At 46.4% G+C, this 21,525-nt stretch overlaps 1 protein-coding gene across 7 annotated transcripts in view; it reads right to left on the bottom strand.

The window, feature by feature from the left end:
- The window catches only part of ACACA (acetyl-CoA carboxylase alpha), a 1,131,726-nt gene that overhangs the window by 692,754 nt on the left and 417,447 nt on the right, over window positions 1–21,525 (bottom strand). For all 7 annotated transcript variants that reach the window (XM_086954890.1, XM_086954892.1, XM_086954891.1 and 4 more), the window contains one exon: window positions 6,640–6,758. In XM_086954890.1, the coding sequence (XP_086811016.1) occupies window positions 6,640–6,758 (119 nt within the window). The remainder of the gene's footprint in view (window positions 1–6,639; window positions 6,759–21,525) is intronic.

The raw sequence follows: 21,525 nt of genomic DNA, 5'->3' as shown, positions 1-21,525 counted from the left end.
TTTCTGCCCTGGCCGAAAGGTGACCGGACGGTGCAGAAAAGCGGTGGACAGTCTGTCTGTCCACCGCGGACCCCCAGCCATCCTAATGTGGCGGGGGGTCATTTAAGTGCGGATGGCGGGCTACCGCCAGCCTGGCAGGGGCAATCCGCCCGCCATCCTAATGGGCCCCTAAGTTGGGTATATCCTCCGAAGTTGCTGGGAAGTATAAAAGGTGTGATGCAAGAAGTAAAATCATATACATTTAAAACTAGCATTGCTGGCAACCTCCTGTACCAATGGAAAGGAAGTTGCCAGCTCTAAGTCAAGGGATCATCCAGATCATCATCCCACTGCCCGCATGCCCTTAGCAGAGCTTCCTTCCTGTCACTTTTGATGATATCATATAGTAGGGAGATAAATACTTTAATGGATCTCGCATTAATCAATAACTCCAGGGTCTGGGAGGACTCAATCAGAGATGGAAATTCAGGACAAATCTCACACATAGTGCCTGATAATTTGGAGAACTGACGAAATGTACCCGGGCTCACCTCAAACGTCTGCTGCGCCTCCTCAAATGTCATAAAAACCTCTCTGCTATACAGATCACCCAGAGAATTACACCAACCAGCCGCCATCACCTCAAACACTTAAACTGCTGTACCCAGCAAGAAGGCTGGAGCCCCCAAATATTCAGTTGCCTTGGCAAAGGGTGTCTTCTTAAGCACTTTCTTCACCACAGCTTCCCAGACTATAAAAAGCGGATGGTCGGCACTACAGTAGTCTCTTGGGACTCTTGTTCCACTCATGAGGTATCTAATGAGCACCCTGACATCCGCTGAACCCGCCATAAGTAATTTCTCTCAATTATCCTCCGCATCAAACTCACGCTTCTTTTCCTGCCGATTCAGATCCATGAAATCAGTATACTATTCAACGTACCAAAGCATTGGACACTTAAGGCCTGATTTAGATCTTGGCAGACAGGTTACTCTGTCACAATGGTGACGGATATCCCGTCCGCTGAAATATAAATCCCATAGACTATAATGGGACTCGCATTTCGGCAGACGGGATATCCGTCACCGTTGTCACGGAGTAACCTGTCTGCCAAGATCTAAATCAGGCCAATAGTGTTTCACAGAAATATTTTGTAGCTTAACATACAGAGCAAAAGGTAACAGGCTGGTCTCACGGATCGAAGAGGAGAAATGTAAGACTACAACATTTAAGAAGAATACATTCTCCTAATATGCTAGACTGACACAGTGTAGGTCTCAAAAGGTAGGGTGATTCTTGGAAGATCCGTCCAATGGCACAACTCCAGTGTCTCCTTGCAGAGCCTCACTTTATATTTAAAAACACTGGCGGAGTAACTACTCCCCTAAGGAAAGAGTTTTAGTGCAGAGTCACATAAAATGCGTCAAGGTTTCACGCCCACCTGAATTCATGTCCATCTGAAGTCAGTATTATACTTGTTTCCATTCTTGGTTGTGGATAAGACAGTTATGATGTTCAATCAGAACATGACAGAGTCTTCTAACAGCTTCTGGGTGGAGTAAGTGTACATCGGAAGTCAATAGCTTACAGCATTTCAATTCAAACTGACAAACGAAAAACTACCTTTCCTTGCAATTTTTTTTTAATTTAAGACACTTTGGTTTTCCAGTAAATTTCTTCAATGGCTTTAATACTGGTTTTCTTTATTTCACAAGGATTCACCCAAACCTCTGAGTAGCCAATAGTTCTCAAAGTGAGCTTCACCTGTTGTAACCATTTAACTTCTTTGTTAACCTCGCTGTTTATGTCCCGGGCTGGTTTTAGGTAAGTGGTCTCCGTCAAGTACATCCACAGACTTGCCCAGAATAGGACAGGCTTCTGGCATATGTGTGAGTCCAGATTATATGTGCCCAGTTCGAGTTTCGGGGTTGCCATTGGGGTGCTAGGGCCAAGGCGTAGCAGAGACCTCAACACGCAGCTTTTAACCTTCTGGTGCACTTTGGCCTGACGAAACGCCCACAATTTTGCCCCATAAAGAGGAGAAACAACTGTTTTTGGCCTATATATCTCAAGAACTGGCTTTAGTTTGGGGGCTTCAATGTTCCTCTTGCATCATGGGACGGCATTTGCATTCTGTACCATAAAGGTAGCATTGTTTTCTCTTTGCCTTGACCAAGCAATTTTTCGATCATAGCGAATTCCAGGTAAACAAAATTAGTTTGCTGGGTTATGGATTTCCTTTGATTATGAAAGTCTTTCCCAGCTTGCTCCTTGGGTTCATGATAATGAACTTAGGCTTAGTAGCTTTAATAGTAAGATGTTGATTCATGCTGTTCATTGCTCAACACCACTCAGAAGAAAATTCATTGGCAGCTTAGCTCTTGTTATAAGTACAGCATCATCCACATACAGAACTATGATAATTTGTTCTCCTTCCAATGATGAAACATCTGCTTCACATTCAACAAAAGCTGCCCACATTGTTAATATACAAGTTAAGCATTGTGGGCCCAGGAGGCAACCTTGTGAAATGCCCACTCTGATGGGGAACTGGGTGGTACATTCTCCTTTGCCTCTGTATCTAATCATGGTGTAAGTATTGTGGTGGAGAAGCTTCAAGGTACATAGTAGTTTCCACGACCCCTGTGTTCCTCCAGAGTTGAACACAGTAGATTTCTATTTACTGAGTCAAAAGCGGACTTTGGATCAATGAATGTTAAGGATCTGAAGTTCTTCAACCCGGTCCCGAATGGGAATAAGCAGTAGCCTTCCATAAATGTTGCTAGCCCCATCCAGCAGTGATATTGGACAGTTGGTCACAGGCTTTCATAAAACATACGTTTATTGACCAACCACCATAAACATTGGTAAAGTTTGTGAGTAATTCCACTGAATTCATACAAATTGTTATTCATTGTAATTCTTACAATCAAAAGTGTTTGAAACCATAAGGCCTTTATCAAAGTTGTGTGGGAATACAGCATCCTTAATACCGTACCAGGAATGACTGATGTCAGGTATGTGAATTCGAGGTGAGGTACTGCCATAATATCCAAAGGAATTAGCATTAAATGCAGGAATATTGGTGTTCGTACACCCATTTCGAAGTTTTTCCTCATTCAAGGCACATTTACCATACAAATATCACCAGGCTTTCCTGGCAAAAGACATGTGGGTAAAACACAACACACCAATGCGATATTTCCACACAACTTTTAATCACAATTCTGCCATATACTCAAATTTGTGTATGAATCGGGATAACTGCAAAAATTTTAAAGAGAGCCTAAGTAGTGAAATGTGTCCAAGCATCCTAGATTATGATCCCAAGTTGCCAACGCTAATTTGTTGACAAACATACAAAGGATATTGCTTTTGTTTTTATTCAGAATTATATAGTTAGTCAGTAGTTCGAGTTGTAAATGAATTGCTCTGGCCATCAGTGAATATTAGGCAGCATCATCTGAAACATGAGAGGGTTGGCAGCTGCTGTTGCCAAAAAAGTTAAGAGGAGGGGCAAACCAGAAACGCCAAAGGCACGAGGAAATACGACAGAAAAACAAGAACCATTTAAAACAGTTTAACACTTACACAGTCAATGCGTGTTTCACAAGTAGCAAGAACTCAGAAAAGCACTCAAGCCCCTATTTTGAGTGGTGCAATTTCGGATTCCCCCGGAAATTGTGTTACCAGCCAAACAAGAACTAACAATTTTTGCTAGAATGCCTCAGCTATTGAGGGAGTGGCATCCTGCGGTAATTCTACGTATATGAAAGGACGCTCGGTGGTAAACTCTGAATACCGCTGTCGTCCTGAACCTGGGATTAATGATGCCCATGGGATTGGTAGTTTCAGGCACAGATCTACTGATGCGGTTTCCCAGACGGAATATAAAGGAGTATCATGAATATTGTGGTGCTTACAAAAGCCTATGTGCACAGGATACAAGACACTACATTCGAACTGATCGTTTCTGCAATCAAGAATAATGTTATACACAATGTGTTTACTAATGGGGAAGCTATACAAGACTGGATTATTTGTAAAACTGTTTGTAAATATGTCTAATAATGATCCCAAGCTTAAAATCTTGACAGCATGCAGAATTATTTGAAAATGCCTCACAGAAAAAGACTAACCCCCCTCTAGCGCTGGTTTGAAAAACCCTAATGTTTAGCCATCAGAGCAGGGGTGTTTTCAATTTCTGGTCCTTCTATCATTCTTTACATGTCTTAAAAATATCTAAAAACATTACTAAAGACCTAGATTCTGACAGCGCCATCGGTTGGGCAAACCATCTAATATGGAGCTGGACGTGGTTTTTATGTCCAGCATAAGCCAGGTATTTAAAGTTACTATATTTACAAGCAAATACAACCCATTCCCCCAAACCCCCCAACAACTACACAAGATCTCAACTGTCACTACTTACTACTAGTGGTTATTCATCCAAATCTGTATTTTTTAAATAATAAATACACCCCATTTGAAGATGTGTTGTCTTATTTAACTAGAGGTTTACTGAACGCTATTCTTACTTTTAAACAACTAATAATTACCTGCGATCATGGGTGTAGTAGTTACCCATTTTGTACACAGAAGAAACATTTCTCATTTAAAACGACTACTGCGATTTAGAGTGATCGTATGCATACAGTGGGACCATCAGTGGTAAAGATATCAATCAGAATCGTAGAAAGGTCTAAATTCTAATGTCATTTCCGCAAACCAAATTGAAGGGCAGACCTCAGAGTTATATTCTTCGCTGGAAAGACACTGGTTCCTTTTTAGGTGAGGACTTCAAACATGACACTCTAACCCTCAAGAAGGAGATACTGTTCTGAAGAACCCAACAATTTCGATGACAGAAACTTGAGGGTTTAGATTGGTGATTCTTATTTTTTTTAAATTACACAACAATTAAAAATTGTGGGCTAGACATGAAGCACGCGTTCGTGTTTTTTTCTGATTCATAAACATCAGATGACTAAGTAAAAAAGAACTGTAATGCAACAAAGAGCTTAAGAGTGCCCATACAGACTCACGCGATTCTAACATCCTCCTTGCAACTAAGGAAATCTGAGACTCTTTGGAGATCTAACTATTGTTACAGTCAAACCGTTCTTTACCAAATTCAAACAACTAATTTTTAAAGAACCTTACTGGCATTGTCACTCCAATATTAACATCACCAGAAAACGAAGGCAGTGATATAATGATCCCAGTACATTCTCACTTTACTTTAGAGGAGAATGAACAGCCATTCTGTCAAAAGAAACATACATCTCCATTCTCACTGTACACTGTTGAGAAAATAGTAACTTAACAATTCTCAGGAAACTTTGCAACTACCAAAAGCTACTAAATACGCTCATCGCTAGGTGAATGAGGCAACTAAAGCCCTGTTCCACGGCCTGTGAAAGAATGAAAAAATAATATGCCAATCACACTAAAGTATTTCACTCAGTTCTGGCAATGGAAATGTTCGACAAACCAACAGGCAATCGAACTTGGTAATATCCTAATCTAATCATGCTACTACTCAGTACTGAGTCAGGGTTTGCCAAAAGCAGGAAGCCCACGGACAAGTTGAGACCCCATTTGGATGTCATAGTGACCTTATCCAATCACTGCACTTCAATTCCTTTTCTAAATGCAGAAAGGCATTCTCTCATTTGGAATAGGAGTGAGTGTTCGACAAGATTTTGTTTTTCCTTTCGATTTATTGCATTTATTTATGCAGCACGTTGTAGTCCGCATGAGAAGCTTCTCACACTGGATACACATTGGCGCCTTTTCCCTCATCCTTAGGGTCTAGACAAGAAAGCCTCCTGCCTGCTCTTTGATATGCTCTAGACCAATAAAACAAAGCCTGGGGACACCACAGAGAGACCAGTAGCATCAAATACAACATATGTATCTCACTACATATATGTAAGATGAATCAGTATATATCAACTACAAAACAGACGATTCCTTCAATTTATTGCTACTGAGAATGCGGCTACTAAGTAGTTCCAATATAGGTAGCATAAAACGGGTGTCTTCCTTTCAAGATTGCGGTTTATTTCCTTTAAAACAATGATGTTTTGCCTAATTGACACAGAACCCCTTATGTTTTGATTACTTGTTCACTTGTGAGCTCTCATCTCGTCCATCCCTTGCTCACACTCCATATATCTCCATGTTTTGCTACTATATTTTCAGCCTTGAACTCTCACTCTAGTGCTCTCTCAAATTCAGTCCATAGCACCTTCTTGCGTTCAACATGCACACGGCCTGCTTCCTCTGTTCCAAGCTCATTCTCATGCATGCTCCCCCTTGACTCAGCACATCCTCTCACTCTCCTCAACTTTTCCTGCACTTGTGGCTGACAGTGGCTCTGTCCACACAGACATCCTCGCCTTCTTCCCATTCGTTCTTTAGCATAGCTAGCCTTTGTCAGCATGACTGCACTCTCGCTAAGACACACACAGGAGAGTGGGTTCTCTCCCTCTTACCCCTTCTCTTATCATCTCAAAGCGCATTTCTTTCTCTCCTGTCTCTCTCTATTGTTTTTTACTTATTGCACTCCACATCCCTAATTGTCCTCAGCATCTCAAAGGCCACATGGACACAGACTGCCCCTCGCGAGACCCTGCAGAAGGAACAAGGACTGACCTGTTTGGATGGGAGGTGGGCAGCATGAACTGGAATTCTACCACGCAGGTGTTGTCCTTCAGCTGGCGATGCTGCACGCTATTGAGCTCATACGCAATGTAGGCCCTTCGCACGTACACCTGCACAGAATAGGGAACACAACCAATAAGCAACAAAAGGGACAAGAGAAAGAAAGCTGGTCGAGGTAAAAAAAACAGATTAACTAAACACCACAAACAGAAATCTAGTAGCTTAAGTTGATCACCTTGGACCCTGGAGACCTGGGCTTTTATTATGGCTTTAGCACATGGCCAAACGAACATGCAGTTCTCGTCAAATCTCTTACCCCCCTGTGCTCAAATTCTAAATGTGTGTCCGTAACACTGAACACATAATGCTGCAACGATGCGCGCCTTCTAGCTTTTCTCAACACCCGCTCAGAATAGGAGCGGTCACATACAAGCGACTCTATAAGCCGATTAATAAAGCCCAATTTGAGGGTTCTTGGGGAGATTCATCTTACCAACCTTTGCTTTTAGATTACTATGGGCAACACCAACGCTGCAGCTGTGAACCTTGCTCCGAGTGAAGACACTGAAGAGCTATTTATGATGATAGACCAGAGCTTCGATAGTTCAACATTTTATAGGTGGCTTATCTATTTTTAGTAAACCTAGATTTAAGACACCTATGTAGTACGGTAGATATGTCCCTCAACCCCATAATCCTCTCCCCCACAGCGTATATTAGGTTATAAGAGAATAGATTTATGATTTTCTTTAAATTATGGATTGAAAACAGGTTTTAAAATTGTCAGTTGTCTATAGAACTAAGAACTTGTGATTGTCAAATATTCATAAACGTCAACGCGGGGTCGCAGCTGCAACACCTAGCTTGCCCCTTGCAACCCCTGGCACTGCTTTTGCGACCCCTGGCCTAAGAGGTGGTAAAATCAGTGCCAAAAGAGTCTTCGAAAAATGTACTCGCTACCTCGCTATGACGAGGGAGCCCAAAACACCCACTCCACTCAGATTAACAGATTATAGGTGCTCTATCACTTTACTTACAACAGGGGAAAGCTAACCTTCAAAACCAAACAGCCAGGCTTTACGGCATTTTGGCTCAGATTGCAGTGACCTTGCTTCAATTAGCCAATCAGAGGGCTCCTTGCTACTGTGCTTTCCAATTACTGTCTCTGTCTGCCTCTTTCTGACTGGCTGATTCAATCAGCGAGGGCAGGTAACTCAGCCCGGTGTGTTCTATCGAGCTGTGTACCCCCCTCGCTTTGCGCATGCAAATTAATGGTGCGCATGCGCACAATACGGCCCACCACGCCCACCATCAGTCCATGTACCCATAATGTTTTTTTATTTATTTTGCGCATGTACCATTCGAACATGACCAATCACAGCTCTCACAGCCAGTGACATCATGCTCACACCCAGTGACTTCATGCTCAACCAATCATCGCTTTCCAAAGTATTTGTTCGTTTCCAACGTTCTCGACCTTTTCCTATTCCGCAGTCACAGCCCTGCCGATAGTGTTCAATCCAACCCTGGAATCTCCTCAATAGAACACCGGCCATACACAAGCTGTCATGGTCCTACACTAACTATTTGTCGTTGCAGAGTCGAGTTGCAGCTCTTATGGGTATTATAAAATTACTGACACAGCTGTGACAACTGCAGGACACGGGATAATTGAAAGCTGGTCCTAGAATTTTAATAATAATAAAACACCAATAATGTGTGCGCTCCTATGCCATCAAAGTATTGTTTGTAAATTAATTTCTCCAAGGTGCTTTGAAGGGAGACTTCCACTGCTGAACTGCCTCCCCTACATGCCTGAAACAGCACTGCGCACGACCCTCGTTTACGCTCCACAGACACATTTCACCCTGCCTCTCGGTACCACCGATCTATCTTGATCTGCATGGATTATCACAGGTTTCTGTAAAAAATATAAGGAGCAGTGACAAAATGCGTCTTCTGCTTCGGTCACCATGAAAGCTTATTTGTTCTCATTGTGGCATGTTTACACCAATTTCTCCATATCCCCCGGATTGATCGTAAGCTTGCAGGCGTTTTCGTTATTTTCATTACATCACGTAATGCTTTCTGTTTTTGTTTTCTGAGAAAGAGTAACCTGTAGTTGAGTCAGAGAGAGTGAAGCTGCAGGAAGTCTGGGAAGGGAGAGCCATTTACTGGGTTTGAGCATGGATACATAGAAATGTTTAGGCAGGTAAGTAAACTTCTCAGGGAAGACAGACATTGTTCGTTTATAAACTCTAGAGTGAAGCAATATCGGAGCAACATGCGAAAACATCCATAGCAAATTTTCGCAATACGAACAGTACACACAAACAAGGGATTGTGGAAAGGGGAGACCACTCGGTCACCCCGAAAGTATGGCTGGGTGCCCCGATCCCCCGGGAAACTTTTGCGGGTGGGGGGCGTGTCCCGGCCGGTATGCCCATAGCGGCGTGGTTGGAGCACGCCCCCGCCGCCTAAAAAGGGTTGTCCTAACACCCGCCCGGAAGTCCGTGCACCTCTGGGCGGGATGGGGTCGCTGCCCCGCCTTCCTGCTGCAAGATAAAAGGCGCGGGAATCCAGGCAAGCGTCCTCTTGTTCCTGCGCTCTGAAGGCTGCACCCCTCGTCACTCGTGAGACCTCAAGGGAACAAGCTGCAATTTTGAACGTGTAATCTGTTTCAGTGGTCAAGGCGTAGCTGGAGTACGAGCCACTACTAGAGAACAGGCAGAGGTAAAACAGAACGCGGATATGTCTGGTAAGAAGAGTGGAAAGAGCTCCGAGATGGAACGAATGCTGCGCACACTGGTGAACCAAGTGTCGGCGATGGACAGGAAGTTCGGGAAAGTAGACCAGCTGGGTCGCGGTTTAGCGGCCCTCCGGAAACAAGTTGATGCCCAAGCAGGGCCCTCAGGGCGACCTAAGAGGATCGTGGGGCCTGCTTTGCCAAACATGACCCCAGGGGGGGATAAGGGGAAAAAGAAGAAGGGGAAAGCGGGTCCTAGCGAGGCCCCAGTCCCAATGGAGGTCCCGGTAGTCCCAGTAGCACCAGCGTCCAGCCCGGTACCCACACCAGATGGGGGATTGCCAATCCCTGTGGTTATCACGCCGCTAGATAACGACCAAATGCCTCCCGAACTAGCGATTCAGTTGGCGGCTGTGTTACCTTGGTTAAAGAAGGGAGCAGGGGGAACCACGGCTGCGGAAGATCCAGCCGAGGAAGCTAGGCAGATTATCGAACAGCTCAGGCAGACAAGGGGCGCTGGGGCAACGAACGTGCCTTCTATCTCTCCACAGGTGGCGAACCCGGCCGCGATCGAAAATCGGAATAAGTCAACTGACTCGACCGGAGGTACATCAGAAACCGGTAAGAGATCGCTCCCAATAATGGGGGAGGGCGCTGTACCATCAAGGCGGGAATGCTTGGCGCATCATGTTCCTATGGCAACTAAGGAGATGGTGTGGGGAAACAAATATATAAACATGTTTTCATTGTTGACAGACAATCGTGAGTTGGAATTTGCCAAAACTCGGAAGGATTTATGGCACCCCAGTGTATGGAGGGCAAAGATGGCTGAATTCAGGGTGGAAGAGTCCATGATGACTGGATCAGGGCTTTCTCTGTTTTTGTAGCGATTGTGGGTGAGCGAACACCAGAACTGTTGGGGGATCTTGCTTGCTACCAGAGCAGGATCACGGGCTTCCATGAGAAGTATGGAGGAGAAGAATGGAAAGGGTATGATGTGGCATTTAGAAAAGCAAAAGAGTTTAATGAAACATTGACTTGGGATTGTTTAGACACTGTATCTTGGCATGCGCAGTTCCTGCCGGGCGCGGCGGGTGGATCAGGGTCTAGTGCAAACGGCTCCAGGGCCTTTCAGCAGAAACATCCACAGCCCTTTCGACCAACCTACGGGGGAGATACTCCGTCTAGATCGGGCGGGAATGGGAATAAGCGAGGGGTGTGTTGGGGTTTTAACAAAGGAACATGTAACAGGCTGCAGGGAACATGTAGATTCAGTCATGCATGCGCAGGTTGTGGTAACACCTCCCACCCCGAGACGAGCTGCCGATCCAGAGGCAATAATACTGGAGGAAAAGGGGGTACCAAGCAGGATTGACACGGTGCCTCGGAGGTCCAAGCAATCGCCCGTGGATATTCTGGCTTTGACTCCCTGGTTGAACAAATACCCTGATCACGTGTCCGCTGGGATCCTGCGAGATGGCTTCTCGTATGGCTTCAGGATCCCGGCGGGTGATTTTCGGGGGACCCCCTCATGCAAAAACCAACTATCGGTTCAGCACAACCCGGCAGTGGCAGCCACAAAAATCGCAAAAGAGGTTCGTTTGGGGCGGGTTGCAGGACCGTTCGGTGAACCACCAACGGCTAATTTTGTGTGTTCCCCATTAGGGGTAGTTCCCAAGAAGGAGCCGGGAGAATTCAGGCTTATTCATAATTTATCTGCACCAAGGGGGGCTTCCGTTAATGAGGCGATCGATGCAGACATTTGCAGTGTGAGGTATGCATCATTCGATGATGCAGTGGTGATGTTGAATCGCCTAGGCCCCGGTGCATTGTTAGCGAAATCGGATATTGAATCCGCATTTAGGTTGCTTCCGGTACATCCTCAGGATCAGCACTTGTTGGGTTTTACATTTCAGGGGAAGTACTACATGGATATGTGCATGTCGATGGGTTGTTCAATTTCATGTGCCTATTTTGAAATGTTTAGCTCATTCTTAGAGTGGGTATTCTCGAAGGCCTCAGGGCACCAACATGTGATGCATTATCTCAATGATTTCCTGTTTCTCGGCCCATCGGGCTCTCGGGACTGTGCACAGGCATTGCAAGATTTCTGCGTGCTCATGCGGGGTTTCGGGGTACCGTTGGCGCCAGGTAAGAGGTGGGGCCAACTACCTCCCAGGAGTTTCTGGGTATTGAACTAGACTCCGTTGAGGGTTGCTTCCGCTTGCCGGCGGAGAAGATCGCCAAATTCAGGGCCTCCTTGTTGCAATCTCTTCGGAACGTAAAAGTGACTCTGCACCAATTATAGCAAACAGTGGGTCAGCTTAACTTTGCATTGAGGGTTATGCCAATGGCTCGCCCTTTCTCACAATCCATTGCCCAGGCCATGGTTGGCCTCAAGTAAGGGCACCATCGCACGAGACTGTCGGCAGAGGTTCGCCAGTACATGCTCATTTGGCTGGCATTCCTGGCGGATTTCAACGGCCGAGTAGTCTGGAGCAAAGCCCCGGCTTCGTCGGCAGAACTAGGTTTATGGACCGACTCTGCGGGCATTGTGGGGTTTGGCGCGATCCTTGGTAACCGTTGGTCGGCCCAGAAATGGCCAGCATGGTGGGAAACAAGTGGTTTGACGAGCAACATTGGCTTTCTAGAGCTATTCCCCATCTGGGTAGCACTGTCGCCTGGCCAGAAGAGTTCCGAGACCGCTCGGTGGTATTTTGGTCCGATAACATGACTGTGGTTGAGTGCATTAACCAGCAGGCAGCACGCTGCAAGTGGATATTGCGATTGTTGAAAGAAATCGTGTTGAAATGCTTGAGACTAAATGTACAATTCAGGGCAAAACATGTGCCGGGAGTACTGAACAATGCAGCTGATGCGCTCTCTCGTTTCAAAATGCAGGCTTTCAGGGATTGTTTACCCTCAGCGGAGCTAGTGGCAGTGCCACTTCCCGAAGCAGTGTGGCAAATCGGCGCCCCGGACTACAAAACCTTGTGGCAGCCAGTTTAGTGCCCAGGACAAGGAAAGCTTATGAAGGGGCGTACCGCTCGTACTGCTCCTTTTTGGGCCCTGCATGGGAGCATAGATGGGGTCAGGAGGGGTCCTTTACCCAATTTTTAGTGGCACTTCATGAGGAGGGCCGGTCGGCGGCAACCACCAGTCGGTATAAGGCCGCCGTGTCATTTATGGCTCAGCTCCATGGGATCAGGGACCCGACGGACTCCTTTGTAGTCAGAAAGGCACTGCGCGGCTGGCCGCGCCTAGAGGGGCGCAAGAAGGATACCAGGCACCCAATAGGATTTGACAGATTGACCTCCTTGTTGGCTAAACTGGAGGAGACATGCTCCTCACCTAGCGAGGTCGTACTATTCCGGGCAGCATTTGCGTTGGCGTTCTATGGGGCCCTGCGGGTAAGCGAACTAGTAGCTGCCAACAAAAGAGATACGGAGGGGGGACTGCGCAGGGATCACACGCAAGTGAGGGGGATTCCCTGCTGATCACGATTGCCAGGTCAAAGACGGACCAGGAGGCTCAGGGGAATAGCATTGTGTTGCAGCGCGCTCCAGGTAGTCCCTGTTGTCCAGTGAGGCATGTTGAGGCCTACCTAAAACATAGGTTGACAACGTGGGGGGGGGGCCTTGCTGCGACATGCTGACGGCCCTCCGTTAACAAAGTTTCAGTTCCAGAGGGTGCTGGCAATCACGATTGCAACTGCGGGCTTGAACCCGACTGATTTTGGGACCCATTCATTCAGGATAGGGGCCGCTACGGAAGCAACGGCTCAGGGTCTACAGGCAGACAATGTTAAACAATTAGGCCACTGGTCTTCGAATTGTTTCAAACGGTACGTGCGGCTGCACATGTTGTAAGTTACTGAAGAAGTGCACTCACGCTTGTTGTCTTTTGTTTGGATTACAGTTTCACAAGCCTGTGACGCAGGGCGGAAATTGGGACCGGCCCAGTATCAGCTAACCACCACTTCAGGAACAAAGAATGGAAGACGAGTGGTCTGGGTCATGGGCCACTCATACGTGATGCGGGCCGCGGACATATTCAAGGCAGGTGATGCGATCCACACATCTGAGGAATATGGTTTCAGGGTGTCCTTCCATGGGAAGGGCGGCCTGTGTATTGACAGACTGCAAAGTTTTGTGGAAGAATTGTTAGGGCGGCACAGGTCACCGCCATCTGTAGTCATAGTGCACATTGGGGGCAATGACTTGGTTCGGTTGGGCAGACGGGCTTTGATTGAGCACATACTTTCTGCAGTTAGTTGGTTAGCAAAGACGCTCCCGGGATGTACAATAGCTTGGTCTCACATGATTCCGAGGAGGGTATGGTGAGGTGGATTATCCACAGCAGCGTTGAACCATTCGGAAAAGAGGGTCAACAATAAAATGGAGAAATTGTTTCGCTCTGCTCATCTTCAAAGCATATCTCATGGGTGCATCTGGGGGGATCACTGTTATTCAGATGATGGGGGTACACCTGTCCAGGGTGGGGAATGACTTATTGATAGGAGACATGATAGCTTGGCTAGTGGGATTGAGGAGACATAACCTATAGGAGGTGTGGGGGGGCCAGATAGTCGGTCAACTATCTGGCCTGTGGCGGTAAGGTCATGATCGATGAGCAGTGATTTCAAGGTCCCTAGGGGGGGCGCCACCCATTATGGATGGGAGCGCCCGGGGGGAGGCAGCCATTGGCCCCTCCCACGGGGGGAGGGAGGGGGGCGGCACCCATTACGGATGGGATCGCCCAAGGGGAGACGGCCATAGGCCCCTACCAGGGGGAGATGGCTATATGCCCCTCCCACAAATTTCCTGGGGGCCGGATATCCGCTCCGGCGGAAGAGAGTGCGGGGAAATTGGGGGAGTCCACGCTCTCCTTCTTACGGATACCCCGCACGGGAACTCGGACGACCTTAAGATGGCGTCGAGTGAAAGGGGGCCCCCACGACAAGGGAAGTTACAGTTGGCTACGAGGGTAAAGTCCTCTGCGCATGCGCTACTCACACGTGAGGGCGGAAATTGGTGATAGGGATCTGACACCGGTTAAGACCTTGCCATTGGCCCCTAACGATAGGATGTACAAAAATCCTGAAATGCATAATGTCATGATGTTAGACTCGGTTAGGAAAATCTTTGTACTAGAGATTTGTTAAGGTTAGCCTGGATACTTGTCTTCATCAAATGTAATAAAAGTTGAATTTTGTACATGATACATGAAACGTTTTAAATTAAAGTTTAAAATTTTGTTTCATATTTTAATAAATACGGCCGGGGGGGTCGTGAGGCCCTCCTGCCTTCCAAAAGTTCAAACTGTGTCTGTCTCCTACCATTGGGATTGGTGGTGGAAGGGGTGGCGGGCATCCCGGACCATATGCACAAATAGCATAATAACACATAAAAACACACAGATATAGTAACGTAAACATACATCATTTGGAACCCCAGGTGTCATGAAAAAATCTCTTCTTGTGCACTGAATGTCACAGTCAAAATTCCTAAAAAAACGCCAAGCGTTATCATATATTTTTCAAGCCGGACCCAAGCAATGCTGTAGTAAACGTTTTCCAGAATCAAACAAACGTTTGGTCACAGGTGTCGAAGGTAGGTCCATGATGGCTAGAACAATGCCTGGATTTCAGGTTAATCTGTATTGATCATTTAAATTCCATGTATAATAATTGAATGTAAATATATGACTTGGTTCCAGTTCCTTTTAGACCTGTCTTGGATAGCAAAGATTATCATGGACAGCTGTTATCTCCGACCTGAACATGTATCTAAACTCGAACTAGTGAGGACTCCCACAGCCTATCCTTACGTGCCTTTACACCTACATTCTCTGCGGCCTATTTCAGCGCTATGGCCCTGTAAGTTAACAGAACACATGTAAAGCTGACAGCATAAATTGCCCTCGTTTTCAGGTAGCAGACCTTTTCCTGGTCTATGAAGGGAACAGTTTTTGGCAGCCCTGACTAATCCTTCATCTGACAAGACTGTTGACCCCCTGCACACCACACACACAACTTGTCAAGGATTCCCATGTCAGCACTGCTCAGCCTCCTTGTCGAACAGTTTACAAACCAGGACGCTGCTCACACGCTATGGTGTATCAAACTGGAATGTACTCTCTGTCCCAACCTTGCTCTAAATTTTCCAGATTCAGACTGTGTTTCACCAGCTCAGCACATGATGGTGCAGCTCTGCCTGTATAGACTCTGTGTTACTGAAAGAAAAGGAAACCTCGTGGAGCACAGAAACATGTTAAAGACCATATAGGCAGACACACACGCCAACACAACCTCAGCATAATCTCCTACGCCGACGACACCCAGCTGATCCTCTCCCTGACCAACGACCCCGCCACCGCCAGAGCCAACCTGCACGAAGGGATGAAAGAGGTAGCCGAGTGGATGACGACCAGCCGCCTGAAACTGAACTCTGACAAGACGGAGGTCCTAATCCTGGGCTCTTCACCCTCCGCCTGGGACGACTCCTGGTGGCCTCCCGCCCTGGGCACCGCACCCAAACCGACAGACCATGCACGCAACCTGGGCTTCATCCTGGACTCCTCCCTCTCCATGACCAGGCAAGTCAACAATGTCTCCTCGGCGTGCTTCAACATCCTACGCATGCTACGGAAGATCTTCTGGTGGATCCCCACCGAGACCAGGAAGACCGTCACCCAGGCCCTCGTCACTAGCCGACTGGACTACGGCAACGCCCTCTACGCCGGTACCACCGCCAAGCTCCAGAAGAGACTCCAGCGGATCCAGAACGCCTCAGCCAGACTCATCCTCGACATCCCACGAACCAGCCACATCTCCGGACATCTGAGAGACCTTCACTGGCTCCCCGTCAACAAAAGAATCACCTTCCGCCTCCTCACCCACGCACACAAAGCCCTACACGACCAAGGCCCGAGCTACCTCAACAGCCGGATCAACTTCTACGCTCCCAAACGCCACCTCCGATCAGCCAACCACGCCCTCGCCGCCGTCCCCCGCATCCGAAGAGCGACTACAGGAGGAAGGTCCTTCTCCTACCTGGCCGCCAAGACCTGGAACTCCCTCCCGGCCGACCTGCGCCTGACCCAAGACCACCTCTCCTTCAGGAAGAAGCTGAAGACCTGGCTGTTCGAGCAGTAGCGGCACCCCCCCTCCCCCAGCGCCTTGAGACCCTACGGGTATGTAGCGCGCTCTATAAGTGTCACTGATTGATTGATTGATTGATTGATTGATTGACACAGTAACGATCCACTCATACAATTACTGCAGGGTGATTATTTATTTATTTGTTTATTTATTTTTAAAGATTTATATAGCGCGAACGTGACCCACGAGGGTATCAGAGCGCTTTACAGTATAAGAACATAAATGGTTGAGGTGGTATATATACATTCAAAAGTGTCAATTCGTACAAAAGGAATACATGATATATGACAAACATAGAGGACCGTGAAACTGCAGAACATAGTACAGTGTACAGTTAAAGAACATTAGGTGAATGTGATAGCAAACATACATATTATAACCACGATCGCATCCCAATGGATAAGAAGTGTATAGATAAAACCAAGAGAGATCCACCATCAGCTAAGCTTTACACTATATACGGTTATTGAACAGTAAGGGTAGTGATATTCGTCATACATAAAATGGACTCAAACCATTCCACCTGAGATATTCAATAGTATTCCGATCATAAAGATGACTCAGTGATATCCTAGAAATCTAACTTATGGCATGAATTTGTTCTTCATAGTATTTTTACTTCTTTTTTGAAGGCAGTAAGGGAAGTGATTCCACGAACTACTAGAGGTAAGGAGTTCCAGATCCTAGGTGCAATCCATGAGAAAGCTCTACAACCAGTTCTCTTCTTATGGAAGGATTGAGGTTTCAGAAGGGAAGTGCACGCACTTCGAAGTCGTCTGCAGCCTCCAGACCTTTCCAACTTTAGAGCCAGGTAACTGGGTGTATTGTTGTGAATTGCTTTGTGTGTCATGCAGGCCACTTTAAGGTGTATTCTTGCCTCGTAGGGCAACCAATTCAGGGCATTCAAGGCTGGAGAGATGTGACAATTTCTTTTGGTTCCAGATACCAGTCTAGCGCAGCATTCAATGCTTCTCTTAGCGCAGCCAGCTTGTATTTAGGAAGACCACAGAGGGTGGTGTTTCCGTAATCTAAACTGGGTAGCACTCTGGCTTGTACTGCCATTTTTAGATCAGCCTGAGGGAGGAAGGGTTTGAGTTTCCTTAATATACCCAGCTTGTTATTAGGTCCCTTTTGAGGCAATAGAGATGTGCGACTGCATATTCAGGTGTTTGTCTATGGTGATTCCTAGGGATTTTGCTGAGTCAATGATGAGGGGAACGCAGTCAAAGGAGGTTAGGTGTTTTAACCATAAGTCTAGCTTTGGTGAGTGGCTCGGTGGGATGAGATGAGAATAAATTCAGCTTTTTTGGTATTCGGCATGAGGTGGTTGTTAGTGAGCCAGCTTTGCGTGTTCAGTGGAATAGTGTTGAGGGCAATGAAATATTCTGGTAAAATGATTTTCAGATACAGTTGGGTGTCATCCACGTACAAATCATACAGAATGTTCACAGATCTCAGTGCGTTCGCCAAAGGCTCCATTAGGAGGTTGAAAAGAATGGGTGATAGGGCAGATCCCTGAGGAACACCAAGGGTGACCAAAGAGGATTGCGAGAGTGAATTACTCATCTTGAATCTTTGAGTTCTGTTATTCAAGAAGGAGGAGAACCATTGCAGCACTGTGCCCGAGAAGCCCATCCTTCATTCTAGTAGGGACAGAAGGTTGGACAGAAGGTTGTCATGCTTGACCGTATCGAAGGTGGAGGACAGATCAAGAAGAATCAGTAGGCATGATTCATTGCAGTCAAGTATTTTAAGGATGCCGTCCATAATATGTGTGAGTGCAGATTCTGTGCTGTGCCCTTGGTGGAAGCCCGGTTGATGAATATCTAGGAGGTTATAATTCTCAATGTGGAGAAGTGTGGCTCACTGGTTAGAGCAGGCAGACTCTGAAGCAGAGGTCAGACCTGGGACCAGGGTTCAATTCCCGACGCGGCAGGGTCTTGAGCTCAAATGTCCATGGACTCGATAATTCTCGCTTCGGTGCCTGACCTAATCATGGGTTCACACTCTGCAACTCTGGGCATTAAGCTTGCTTAATCTCCACAACGCCCCCCCCACGGCGGGATGCCTGGCTTTCACCTTGGGGATGCCCTGTAGGGGCTATCTCACAGGGAAAAGCAAGGACGGGTTCCCAAGGCAAGCGCGGAGATACCCCTTCGGGGGTCGATTCAGGCGCTTTATAAGAAACATAATAATAATAATAATAATGTGATTGCATAATTGAATTTATACACATTTCTCCAATAGTTTTGCCAAAGGTCCGATGTTGGTTATCGGCCGGTAGTTGTTTAGATCAGATGGAGTGGCGTCAGCTTTCTTAAGTATAGGTGTGAACTGCCCTATTTTAAGGCAGTCTGGAATGACACCTTGACTCAGGGAGGCATTTACAAATGTAACCCATAGTGGTAGGATAGATGATTTTAAAATGTTGAACAAGGCGGGAGGCAGGGGGTCAGAGAAATGATTGGAGGAGTTGATTGCTTGAAGAGTGTTGTCTATAATTTGTTGAGAGATTGGCGTGAAGGTGTGCCAGGAGGCATTGTTTTTTGTGACTCCCCCTGGATTATTAAAATGTACTTTGAATAAATCGCTACAGTTGGAATCTTGGCCCATAGTTTGCGGTAGCGCCATCTTGGATAGCATGTCAAGCTCAATGGACTTAAGTCTTTTCTTGGAAGAAATTGGAAAGCACATCACAGGTAGGTGTGGCCAGGTCATTTAATTCCATAGAGTTAGTTGTATTGCATGATTGTTGCTTGACTATTTCAACGAGTTTTTTTGGCCAGTTGCTAGCTTGGAGTTCTGAAAAAGTCTGCCTTTGCCTTAAGAGTCTTCCTATTGTAAGAATTCCTTAACCTTCTCAGGTGCTCAAGATTAACCCTGGGCGCAAGACTACGCTCCGCCCACGGAGTGTACGTAGTGTTGCCTATTTTGCAAAGTAGGCGTAGTAGGCAACACTACGCATGCTCCGTGGACGGAGCAAAGTTACCCGCCACCCGCCTCCCTCCTGCCCTCTTCTACATACATATTTTAAGTAACGAGTACAGTAAAAGTACATAAAAGCACTTACCTGGTCCGCGGTGTCCCGGGGCTCCCTCTTTTATTTTGCGCCGACTTCTCCCATTGAAATGCGCAAGCGCGGCGACCGCGCATGCGCATTTCTCGCGAGAAATGCGCATGCTCGGGCGGCCCCGCATGCACATTTCGATGGGAGAAGTTGGCGCAAAATAGAAGAGGGAGCCCCGGGACGCCGCAGACCAGGTAAGTGCTTTTATGTACTTTTACTGTACTCGTTACTTAAAATTATGTATGTAGAAGAGAACGGGAGGGAGGCGCGTAGTAGGGCTACGCGAAGCGCGTGAGCGGGCGTAGCATCAGGCCCACTTCACGTAGCTTCGCGTAGCCCCATTATGCATACTATGCCCACCCTTACTCAAGATTATCAGTGGTAGGAGCCAATTTCCATAGACGCTCTGCAACTCTTAGATAGCTACGCTCCGCGTTCAAGCACTCATTGAACCATGATTTGGAAATCTTAGTGGAGACGTTTTTTTCCTTGAGGGGCGCTGTGGAGTCCAGTATTTCGAGCAACGAGTCATTGTAGAAGGTTGTGCGGTCATGTACATCAGTCATGTCCATCATGGTGGTCAGAGCAGAGTTACAACGGTTTACCAAAGTGATGGGGTTGATATTCTGTAAGTTCCTTTTCCATTACCTTGTTTTTGATGGTTGGCCCCTTTTTTGAATAGCTTCGCTAATGATGGAGAAGAGGATACATGGGGTGATGGATTCTAGTAAGACAATGTTTGGTTTTGCAATGATGAGGTACAATGGCTCTCCCTTGTTATGAGTTGGGCTGTCACAGAATTGAGATAGCTCCTGTACTGACAGAAACTCTTTAAGACAACCTACAATATGATCGTTTGCATTGTTCCGATGGAGGTTAAAGTCACCCAAGAAGATATGATGAACTTGTGAGTTGGCATTAGAAGCCATGATCTCCGTTATCTCATCAATCAAGTCAAGTTATTGCCTAGGGAGTGGTAGAATATGTGTAGCTTGCTTGCAATGCGATTAGCATCTGAAATATTAATGCATAGATAATCACAGGAAGATAGAATAGAGTCCGCTTGCTTGACTGATATTGAGTTACGATAAATGCAGGCTACCCCACCCCCCCCTAGTTTCCCGATTCTATCTAATCGTATTAGGTTGTGGGAAGGAGGAACAAGTATGTTGAGGATGGGTGACGAGGAGCTATTTAACCAGGTTTCTGTGAGGACTATTATATCTAAATCATTCTCTAGAATGAGATTGAATATATCTGTAGCATGTTTGCTAGCAGATCTGCAATTAATGAGCCCACACTTCAACTTATTAATCGAGTGATTTAAGGTAATCTGTTCTAGGTTGATATTTGTGAGGCTTTCTCTATTTATAGATCTGTTGTTGAGAGTTGGTTCTCTGAAGGGATTGATTACAATGGTTTGGATGATGTCACATTGGGACTTACTGCTGTCAATATCCTGGGCATAGGACGAGAAGAGGTCGTCTATGTCACTATCTGATAGTTCATCGCATGACCTCCTAGGCCACGTAGAGAAGGGTAAACAAACCGGATTAGTATTATTGGGGAGTGTGACATTGGGTATGTTTCTAGTGTGTTGGACGTTGATTTGGTTATGCTGACTAGTGTTCTCAGAATAATCCTTCCTCGGGTGGAGTTTCTCATTTGGAGACTGATTTGATTCACGGTGTCATTGGAGGCTCTGTGTAGGATAAGCAGTTTTTTAGTGATAGTAGAAAGGTTATGCATTTCATCCATGAGATGGGATAGACCAGTGGCTAACTCACTAAGTTGAGTGCTCCAGACTGAATTGGAAAAGTAGGTAGTACGTGAGGGCGTATGATCAATTATAGAGGACAAACCGCCCGTCGAGTCATAATGCATGGTCTCCAAATGCTTGTG

The sequence above is a fragment of the Lissotriton vulgaris genome, chromosome 2_1 (genome assembly GCF_964263255.1).
Source record: "Lissotriton vulgaris chromosome 2_1, aLisVul1.2, whole genome shotgun sequence".
Classification (NCBI taxonomy): Eukaryota; Metazoa; Chordata; class Amphibia; order Caudata; family Salamandridae; genus Lissotriton; species Lissotriton vulgaris.
This window is presented reverse-complemented; position numbering and strand designations above follow the sequence as displayed.